This window comes from Nyctereutes procyonoides, unplaced genomic scaffold, assembly GCF_905146905.1.
Source record: "Nyctereutes procyonoides isolate TBG_1078 unplaced genomic scaffold, NYPRO_anot_genome, whole genome shotgun sequence".
Taxonomy (NCBI): Eukaryota; Metazoa; Chordata; class Mammalia; order Carnivora; family Canidae; genus Nyctereutes; species Nyctereutes procyonoides.
Window position 1 is genome coordinate 5,071,578 of NW_026575020.1, and position 10,701 is coordinate 5,082,278.

The window sequence follows — 10,701 nt, forward strand, 5'->3', positions numbered from 1 at the left end:
GGGAGGAGGAGGAGGACTTCTTCCTAGGACCTCTGATGGGAGAAGGAGAAAAGGGGTCACAAACCCAGTCCAGTGGCTTAAAGAGAGGGGAACTCACCTAAATAGGCACCTGCCGTGCCTGAAGAGCCAGGCCAGGAACTTTATGTAATCCTCTCCATGACCTAGTGAGGAAAGTGGTACTCTCCCCTTTGCACAGATGAAGAAACTGAGGCACAGAGCTATTAGGCAGCATATTCAAGGTTATCCAGCTTATCCCTCCCAAACCTGCCTCTTTACGTGGGGACACTGAGGCCGAGAGTGGACCAGTAACTTGCCCAAGATCACCCAGCAAACTGGTGACCAAGTCGGTCTCAGAAATCATGTCTCTTGCCTCCCAGGTTGGCAAAGAGCTACTCCACGTCCACTGATGCCCTGAGCTTGCCGCCGTGCCCAGTACCCTCATGGGATCTACTCCCACCCCCCCCAGAGAGCCCACCTGGGTCCCTCAGTACCTTAACCCCACAAGATGGAAACGGAGACACCCCAAGATGCTGGGCTCAGGGGTCTAGAGATCGAAAGCCCACCCCATTGGAGAGAGTGAGAGCCTTTCAGCCAAGTCTGCACACTCCACTTGTGCCTGCCACCAGCCAGCAGCTGGCCTGGACCCCCCCTCCTCCCTGGCCCATTTGCCGCACTGCTGAGTACAGCAGCTTTTTCGGGTGGCTGAACCACTAACAACATGCTCACAGCCTGGGGGCTGGGAACAGCTGGTGCCCCCACGATAGCCTCTGCCCTCCTCTGTGCCCACTCTCGGGGTGGCTGGGCCAGCAACACCACCAGCCTGAGGCAGAGGATGCCCAGGAACCTGTAGGTGCCAGCTCACCATTTGGCTCTATTGTCTGACCCACGCGTGCCCTCCCTCCCTCCACCTCAGCCTGAGACTAACCTGGCATGGATGGTCTGTGGATAGACTGGGGAGATGCAAAAAGACAGGGAGTCTGGCAGCCAGAGACAAGAGGCAGAGAGACAGATATAAGAGAGGGGGTGGATGCACAGAGTGAGACCCCTGTGCAACCTCACCCGTCTTGCTAGCACCACCCTATTTGGCCTTGTCAGCCTTTTTCACCTCTCATCCTTGACACCGTCCACCCAAGTGCTTGGGATGGGCTGGGGCCATCTGCTGAGGAGCACAGTAGGGCAGCAGTGGACTTCCAGCCTCTGCTCTCCCTAGGCCTGCAGGAAGCTAGCCTGGGTCTCTCTCTTAGCCTTAGAGAGAGCACAGGGCAGGGGGCTAAGGACCCTGTCCCCCTTCTGCTGCTCGTGGCCCTAGAGCATCTGCAAGCACTACCTCCACGGCTGCCTACTCTGAATCACACCCTCCCACGTTGGGAGGATCAAAGGCAGGTGCTAGTGTTCACTCCATGCTGAGATTCTGGGGAGTCATTGGCTTCTCCAGGCCTGTTTCTTCTCCCAGAAATAGAACTGGACTTGCTTAGGGAGTCTTTACCTGAGGGCCATGAGCCCCTTTAAAAAATGATATGCAAAACTACTACGTGGTGGGATCAGTTGTATGATCTTGAGAGAATAGATCTATCTTCCCATCAGAATTTCCTTAGGCTCAGAACCTGGAAGAGATCCTCCAGTGCTTACTTTAGGGGATCTGCCTGCTAAGGGGGCCCTCCCTGGCCCTCCCCTGGGAAGGGATTGGAGGCCCACGGTAAAAAGATGTATCCTCCAGGTCTGAGGTGAACTTCAGAAGGAAGTGACTAAACCCAAGGTTTCCCAAGAGATAGGCTCCTACAACCCAGCACCCTTCTCTCCCACCCCAACTCCTTCCAAAACAACCCCGAAAGTAAGGCAGTTTCCTACCCCTGCAGCAACCTGTAAGAGAACAGCGCCATCTCCTGGTCCCTGGGGGAACCGGCTTCATGTTGCGAGCTCAGGAAGCCTGGTGGGGAGGGTCTCATGCTTTGGTAACCTCTTTCTTCTTCCTGTCATCCCTCCACTGTCCGGATGCAGGGGGTGGGTGTGGGTGTTGGGGGCATGGTGGAGGGGTGGAAGGGGGGTGGCCTTCAATGCTCTTTCTCTCGTGGTCCAGCCAGCTTGGGAAGGTTGTCCCATTTTCCAAGCTGGGAACTTGGCCAAGGTCCTCCCCCTTCTAGGCCACAGCCTCCCCCCATGTGGAATGGCAAAGGATGACAGCAAGAGTTAAAGGATAAAGTTCACACAGGCTGCTACAGTGGTGACAGGAAACCCAAAACTCAGGTTCTGATGCACATGGGTGGTGGTGAAATTTCTCTGAATATTTCTTACTGAGTCTGGGCTGCCCTGCCTTGGGTTACCCACCTGACCCACAGTGTCCTCACTGGACAGGACACTAAAGGAGGAGTAGGAGGGGTCTGGTATCCCCAAGAACATGCTAGTTCCCTCTTTCCTCTGCAAGTGCAGATAAGAACATCTGTCTAGCACATTCCTTCAAGTCCCTAGCTGGCCTTCACATTGCTCCTAGGAGAGGGGTGGAGGGCAGGGAGGAAGCCAGGACAGGATGCCAGTCCTAGCTGTGCCGACAACTAAAGGAGGTGGCCCCTTCTCTGCAACTTTTTCCCCCAACCTAGACCTCTGGCACTCCTATTTGACTGGCTGACACCTCCCACCTGGACATCTGTCCTTCAAACTGCTGCCCACTCAATATATCTAAAGCTCTTCTAGCCATTCTCCCTAACCCAGTTGGTTCCTCCAACCTCCTTCCATGCCTTCCTCCGAAGGCATCACCAGCCCAGTTTCCCAAAGCTTGAGGCCTGGGACAAAGCCACTTCTCCCTCAGTCCCCACAATGTCTACCAAGTCCTCTTTACATCCTAAACATCTTGAATCCATTTCCCCATCCCCAAAACAGCAGGCTGTGTGAACCCAGCACATCACTGCCTTCTTCATCTGCAAAATGGAGAGTACTCTTACTTTACAATGTTAGGAGGATTAGGGACACCTGGGTGGCTCAGTGGTTGAGCATCCCCTTTCGGCTCAGGGTGTGATCCTGGAGTTCCACATTGGACTCCCTGCATGGAGCCTGCTCTCTCTGCCTGTGTCTCTGTCTCTCTCCATGTCTCTCATGAATAAATAAATAATAAAAAGTTCTTTTAAAAAAAGTTAGGATTAGGGATCCCTGGGTGGTGCAGCGGTTTAGCGCCTGCCTTTGGCCCAGGGCGCGATCCTGGAGACCCGGGATCGAATCCCACGTCAGGCTCCCGGTGCATGGAGCCTGCTTCTCCCTCTGCCTATGTCTCTCTCTCTCTCTCTATCATAAATAAAAAAAAAAAAAAAAGTTAGGATTAGAGAATCAATGTTAGTGTCAAGTGCCTCACAGCCCGTGGCTCAGAGCAGATACTTCACTGAAGCATTTATGATTTTATTTATTTATTCATGAGAGATGCAGGGAGGCAGAGACATAGGGAGAGGGAGAAGCAGGCTCCCTGCAGAGAGCTCAATGTGGGACTTGATCCTAGAACTCCGGGATCACAAGCAGAAGGCACTCAACCACTGAGCCACCCAGGCGTCCCTTCACTGAAGCATTTATTATTACTACCAGCTAAGTGGCAAAATAGAACTTACTCCTGGTCAGTAAACAGGGATACAAATTCATTAAGCAACTCACAACCACTCTGACAAGTGTTCATTCCAATTTCTGCTGAGAAAAACCTTTTCCTTTGTGCCCCATGTGATGGGTATCAACCAAAAAACGGTTAATATTTTCAGTAATCTCTACACCCAACCTGGAGCTCAAACTCACAACCCCAAGATCGAGTTGCATGTTCTGACTGAGCCAGCCAGCCACACTTCCCAAAAATCCTTCTTGGGGGGACACCTGGGTGGCTCAGCAGTTGAACAGTTACCTTTGGTTCAGGGTGTGATCCTGGGGTCTGCCTGTTTCCTGTGAATTAAATCTTTTTAAAACCCCTCTTGGTAGGAAAAGACTTCGACTGCGGACACCAGGGGACAGTTGAGAAATACATTCTTACTATTTGTCTATTTATGACAGAGAAGCAGACATAGGCAGAGGGAAAAGCAGGCTCCCTGTAAGGAGCCCAATGTGGGAGTTGATTCTGGATCCCAGGATCACACCCTCAACTGAAGGCAGATGGTCAACCACTGAACCACCCAGGTGTCCCCATGCTTACGATCTTGATTTTTTTAATATTTTATTTATTCAGAGACACAGAAAGGCAGAGACACAGGCAGAGGGAGAAGCAAGCTCCATACAAGGAGCCCAATGAGGGACTTGATTCCAGGAATCTGGGATCATGTCCTGAGCCAAAGGTAGACGCTCAACTGCTGAGCCACCCACACATCCCACCATCTTGACACTTCTTAAACAATGTGACAACTTATGTTGGTTCCCAGTCAACATTTGGGACCACTTCTGACATGTCACCCACCCAGTTTTGAAGCACAGTATTTGAGGTCAGAGTAATAGCCATTCTTTCCCTCCCTTTAGATTAGGTCCTAAACCCAACTTAAAAGAAAGGAAGAAATCCCATCTCTCCCATGGACGGGCACAAAGAAACCTGAGGCCAGTAGCCAAGGAAGAAATGAATAGGCACCCTGGGAAGGGCCTGCACCCCAATCCTCATGTGATTAGTTCTGACCCTCTCAATGGTGAAGATCCACCAAGCAGCCAGAAACTTTGAAAAGAGACAGGCAGATAAAGGTTTGTTTTATTGAATAACTGATCTGATTCATGCTGAGGCCACTATGTACAGACAAGAGAGAGGGAGTTTTATTATTTCTTGGTCTCTTCCTCCTTGGACAGAGTCTTGATGATTTCCTCCTTCTTGGCCTGGAGCCGCTCTTCACGGCGCTTGCGGGCCTCCTTGGTCTTAGATCTGCGGGCCTCAGCCTGGTCACTGGGTGATGGAAGAGGAAAGACAGGTCAGTCTGAGAATAAATGAGTTGCTGGGGAGACAGGAGCACATGCCCAGATCTCTCCCTTTGAGCCTAGTCAGCTTGAAGAATGAGTACCAGGGGCCACCAAAAGCTCTTGCTTCACAACGAAGCCACAGTCCCTGCCCCACAATGATGGCAGGTCCGGACAGAACAGGAGCACACATTTCTTACTCAATGGCTGTACTCTGGACACACTATGTGCAAGTCAAAATTAGGCATTAGCGTATTTTAAAGGTCTTAGAAGAACCCACCCCCACGACAGAGGCCAATTGCTAAAAAAAACTTACGCCAGAAGCTTCTTGCGAGCCTTGTCTGCCTTCAGCTTGTGGATGTGTTCCATGAGAATCCGCTTGTTCTTGAACACGTTACCCTTCACTTTCAGGTACAGGCTATGATACCTGCAGGGTAGAAAGCAGAGGCTCTGGTCAGGCACGGAATCATCTACACAAAGTCCCTAAGTACACAGGGTTCCTTTCCTCTCTATTCCACAAGGACTGTCTCCCCCAAATCAAAACTTTTTGTGCAATTTCCAGACGGAAGAGCTTGCCTGGAAAGTTAGGTTCAATTCTAGGGCTATCTTGATGTTGTAGGGAGATGGGTGGGACACGGACACCAACACAACAGAACGGAAAACCTTTCTTAGAAAGGCCTATGACATGTGGCTCCCTCTCCCAGGCCAACGAGACAGATTGTGGGCCTGAGCAGAGAGCAGAGAACACGCTGTCAAAGCACTACATGGTTCTCAGTGGGCCTGAGAGGGCGTGCTTACATGTGGCGGTCAATCTTCTTAGATTCACGGTATCTTCTGAGCAGCCTGCGTAGAATTCTCATCCTCCTCATCCACGTTACCTTCTCAGGCATTCGAGCATTGGCAGTACCTTTTCTCTTACCTGCAGGGAAGGGGAGTTAAGCCCACTGCAGTGCTCCTGGGTCTCAAGGCCCTTACTAGAGCCAGCTGCTTGGTCACAACGATAGCTGCCGATTTCCAAAACACTTCACAATTCACTCAAGTCATTTGCCAAGCACTTCATCTCATTTTCACTTTACAGAAGACGACCCTAAGCATTTTTCATTTATCCATTTTTAAGGAAGCACCAACAAGGCAATTACTCCCTTGAGTAATGTGTGCTCTACAGGGCATACACAAAGGCAGTATGGTTAGCTGGAGGGGGCTTTAAAGGGGGTGTGACCTTCGTCTCCCTAAATCATCCTAACCCTAGAAAATGCTTTTAGGATTTACTGAATAACATTTTCAAGTACCCAGAAGAATCCCTGGCATAGTGTAGTTGATCAATAAATGTGACCTCTTTCTACCAACACCTTCAAATCCAACACTAGTGTCAACTTTCTGATTTGTACAGAGAAAACACAGCAGGTATCATGGAGTTAAGAAAAGGACTCGAGGGGAGACAAAATGGAAGTGAAAAAGATCCTGGATATAACCCAGTCTAGACTCATGCAACTCTAATTTAAGTCTCAGAGAAAAGGGAAGAACACGCTTACCAATGCCCATATGCCTGCCCTTCCGGCGGGCCAGAGTGTTTTTCCGGCACCGAGCTCGGGAATGGACAGTCACAGGCTTCCGGATTATCAGCCCATCTTTGATCAGTTTTCGTATCTGCTGACCTGGGAAAACAATGTATCTAGTCAGTGAGCTGGCCCCCCAAATACCAGTCACAACCCAGTGTCCAAACAGGACAGTGCAGAGACATCGCTCACATTCCTGGCCCAGTGGTCTCAAAATGATACAAATACTGTAACTTCTGCTTATTTCTCTTTTGTTAAAAAACAAAAAAACTGCACTTTTGTTCTATTTTTTTCTAAATGTTTTACAGCACACTCAAATTATATGTATTTGGGGATATGTGATCAACAGTGTACAGATACGGCCTGGTCCTTCAGATCCAGACTCCCCTAGTAGCTACTGGGCTAAGACAAGATTAGGATATTCTGAACACATGTCACAATGCCATAAATTCAAACTGGTTAAGAAATTCCCTGGTACCGACCAACATTCTTTGCTTGACCAAACTTTCATCAGGGTCCTGGAACCACTTCCCAGGCCCGCCAGTGCACTTCCTTGTAAATTCTGCGTTTTGTAAGGTCATTGTTTAAGTCCATTTAAGCAGATACCCTTGAAACAAGATCAGGTTCTTCATCCACCAGCATTGCCCAGGTGAGGTCAGATCCCCCTGGCCTGTCTTTAGCAACAACCACCCCCTTACCATTAGAGTTTCCTCTTACTAATCTTCCACCCGCTGACCCTCGTACCACTCTCCTTGGCCAAAAATTTCTACTTGGCTGTGCTATGTTCAGACTTGATTGCAACTTTCATCCCCCACTGTAAAATCCCACTGCAGCAGTCCCTACACTTGCAGCAACGGTCCTGAATAAAGCCTATCTTTAACGAAGATCACTGAACATATTTTTCTGTAACAGTATTACATGGAAGTAACAGGGCTATGTTGCTATCTGCATGACTGACACCTCTTTATCTCTGGGATCCTCATTTTTGAAGACTCCAGACTATGAGCTTTCCACAGTTCGTCAACAAAACTATGACATCTTGGGACACCTGGGTAGCTCAGTGGTTGAGCCTCTGCCTTTGGTTCTGGTTGTGATCCCAGGGTCCTAGGTCCCTCATTGGGCTCCCTGCAGGGAGCCTGCTTCTCCCTTTGCCGGTCTCTCATGAATAAATAAAATATTTCTTAAAAAAAAACGTGACAGCTTCCATTTCATGAAGGATGAGAGGGGCAGAGTGAAGATCCCAAGAACTCACGGGAGTTTGCATTGGCGATTTCATTGGTCTCATTGGGGTCCAACCAGACCTTCTTTTTGCCACAGCGGAGGACACTGGAGGCAAGCCTCTTCTGAAGCCTGAGCATACTGTGACAAACAGAAAACATGATCAAGCCCCTGGAAAGCCATTCCCTGGCAAAACCTGCCTTCCAATCTTTTAACGTCCTGAGGATAAAACACGGGAGGTGGATGTGTACAGGCATTCAGTATTTAAGACAACATCCCTCCCTCCACCCCCATATTAAGAAATCTTTCCCATAGCAAGATTTTTGGGCTGTGCATTCCTGCAGGGGCAACTGGCCGCCCTGGAACGAACACATAGACCAAGCTATGCCTTAACTCCTCTGCCTCGGTTTTCTCCTCTGGGAAAGGAGATTTATGGATAAAAGTGGGATGAAGAGGGGGCTTATGCTCTTTCTGGTAATGAGCTCTAGAACAGGCGTTTAAGAACCCGAGGCTGGGTTCGGAGGGTCTGATTTGCTCGTCTAGCCCTTGGGTTCTTGGGCCTGTTTCCCTCGTCTTATCACACTAATAAACTTACGTCCCGCTAGCCTAAGAGTTTTCTTATGAATCGCCCACGGGGTGGAAGGCATCGCCTCACTCTTAAGTAGTCTGAGGCCCGAGGCCTGGACGAGACCTGTCCTACGTCACATGGAAGCAGAGCTCGGCCCGATCCCGGGCGCCCAACGAGTAAGGGGGCCACAGCCTAGTCCCTGCGGCCTGCGGCGGCCCTTCCACTGTCCCGGCAAGTCGCTCGCAACCCACACGGGGTGCGGGGCCCACCCTTCCCGCGGCCTAGCGTTCTCGGGAAGCACCCCCCCGCCCCCATCCCCCGCCGGCCGAGGCCGGGGCCTAGTGCGCTCGGGCCAGCCCCAAGCTCCGGGACCGGCTGCCTCAGGGCTGCCTCCACTTCATCTCTCCCACCCAGGGCCAGGGGAGCAAACCCCGCCGCCCGCCGACACTAAGGATCAACCAAAATCAGGGGCCCGCGCGGCCTCACCTCATGGCTGCGGCCGCAGCGCCGAAAGGAAAGAACTCCCCCTGGCCGGGCTCCTCCCACTATCTGCGAGGGGGAGAGCCCATCCCCTGTTCCGCTTGAGCCCCTACTCCCCGCCGGTCCTCTCATCCTCTGACGCTCTAAACTCAATCCTATCCTCTGTGAAGACCGAGACAGCAGAAGTCTAGTTTCGGGAGTCGGTTTTAAACCTAAAAACACAGAAAATGTATCCTTTCGGTGAGGCAAAGTGGTATAGTCCGACTTCCTAAGAGGCATGCGCAGCAAGGGGGCCGGTCACGTGGGTACTGGAAGCCGGAAGTCACGGCTGGATGGCGCAGGCGGGACGTAGTCGGGCTAGAGCGGCCTGTTTGCGGGCGTTCTGGGTTCTTAGGAATGATGTTTTCTTAGCGGAAAAAAAAAATTAGTGGAGTGAGAGAAGATAACGAGGGGAGATATCAGTCAAGAGCAACCTTTTATTCATTCTTCCAGTACATTGGGAAACCGCTGCAGCACAGGATAGATCACCAAAGATATATATATATATGTATATATGTGTATACATAATGTGTGTGTATATATATATATATACATATATATATTTTTTAAGATTTTACTTGTTCATGAGAGACACACACAGAGAGAGGCAGAGACACAGGCAGAGGGAGAAGCAGGCTCAGTGTGGAGAGCCCAATGTGGAACTCCATCCCAGGACCATGGGATCACGACCTGAGCCACACAGGCGCCCACCAAAGATATTTATGTTTTTGCGCCACTGTGGTCCTTAATCTCATGGCGATTCAGTTTGCTCCTTTGTAAAGTGTACCTAATCCTCATTTCTGTAATCCGTCGTGAAAACCATATGTATTAACTTGCAAAAGCGGGCATTAAGACAAGCTTCTAGGTGACAGGAACCAGTCTCGTTGGGCTCACATGGAGCTTTGCATATATAATAAACACTTGAGAAATAGTGCATTGGCCGAGTAAATGAATAGCTGTCAAAGTTAAACAACAAACAAAAAAAATGGAATGACAGGGTCATCCATAGTTCTTTTCTCCTGCTCTGAAACACCCAATGCAAACAAACAAACAAAAAAACAAAAAACAAAAAAAAACAAAAAACAAAGAGAATATTCTAGGGTTCAAGAGACCTAGATCTGAGTTCTGGGTCTAACTCTGCTTGGCTCTAGCTGAGTACCTATCTCTATCATCTGAACTTTCTTGGGTGCTAAATGCAGCTGAGGAAAGAGAGGAGGGGAAGCAAAACTTGCCACTTTTTCAAAACTACAGTTAGTGTGATCCTCATTTTATAGCTGAGTGAGGTGGCAGAAGTTGAAACTCCAGGTCTTTCTGACTTCAATATCCATGACTTCTCTGTCGTACCAAGCTTTCTAGTGCCCAAGGGACAGATCAAAACCCCGCTCAGGGTTGGATCTGTTCATAGAACAAAGCTGATGTGCTTTATTCTTACTCTCCCTCAATGTGATCAGAGAAACAGCTTAAGCTGCCCATCCATTTGTAGAACCCAGGGTGAGGAAAAGGAGTCAGTGTATCCATCCCACAGTCTCTCCTCTAGCAGGAGGAGACAGGAGGCTGGCCTTTATATTAGGGTCACTGAACCTGGGCAAATCTTCATTTTACTTCTCACCTCCTGTTTGAGGAGCAGGGTAAGGGGTAGGGTAGAGAGATAACAATTCCTCCTGCCATGAGAGACCTCTGCTCAGCAGCTTGCAGCATCTCCAAACACCTAAGCAGTCCATCATTTGATTTCATTCTCCCTCATCTCCCTAAGAATCCCAGGTGACAAAGACTACAGTACCGGCAACCCCATTTTATAGGAGTGTAGTGACTTGTCCAGGACCATGTGACCAGAAAGAGCCTGAACCAAATTGACACCAGAGTTCCTTTCTTTCTTTCTTTTCTTTCTTTCTTTCTTTCTTTCTTTCTTTCTTTCTTTCTTTCTTTCCTTTCCTTTCCTTTTCTTTTCTT

The 10,701-nt window shown here is 49.6% G+C and overlaps 1 protein-coding gene across 1 annotated transcript; it reads right to left on the minus strand.

Moving 5' to 3' along the window:
* Nucleotides 1-4,668: 4,668 nt before the first annotated feature.
* RPL19 (ribosomal protein L19) lies at nucleotides 4,669-8,738 on the minus strand. The gene is made up of 6 exons (XM_055328635.1): nucleotides 8,719-8,738; nucleotides 7,699-7,805; nucleotides 6,423-6,545; nucleotides 5,689-5,809; nucleotides 5,207-5,317; nucleotides 4,669-4,879 (listed from the first exon to the last, which is right to left on the minus strand). Exons 1-6 carry the CDS (start codon nucleotides 8,721-8,723, stop codon nucleotides 4,756-4,758), a joined length of 591 nt encoding a protein of 196 aa, XP_055184610.1. The 5' UTR covers nucleotides 8,724-8,738; the 3' UTR covers nucleotides 4,669-4,755.
* Between the last annotated feature and the right edge of the window lie 1,963 nt (nucleotides 8,739-10,701).

Excerpts from the sequence above, each read along its gene's own strand:
- RPL19 (XM_055328635.1), bottom strand. Across the intron at positions 5,810-6,422 it reads GGGCAGGCATATGGGCATTG|GTAAGAGAAAAGGTACTGCC; the intron begins GTAAGCGTGTTC and ends CCTTCCCTGCAG. Across the intron at positions 5,318-5,688 it reads AAGAAGATTGACCGCCACAT|GTATCATAGCCTGTACCTGA; the intron begins GTAAGCACGCCC and ends TCTACCCTGCAG.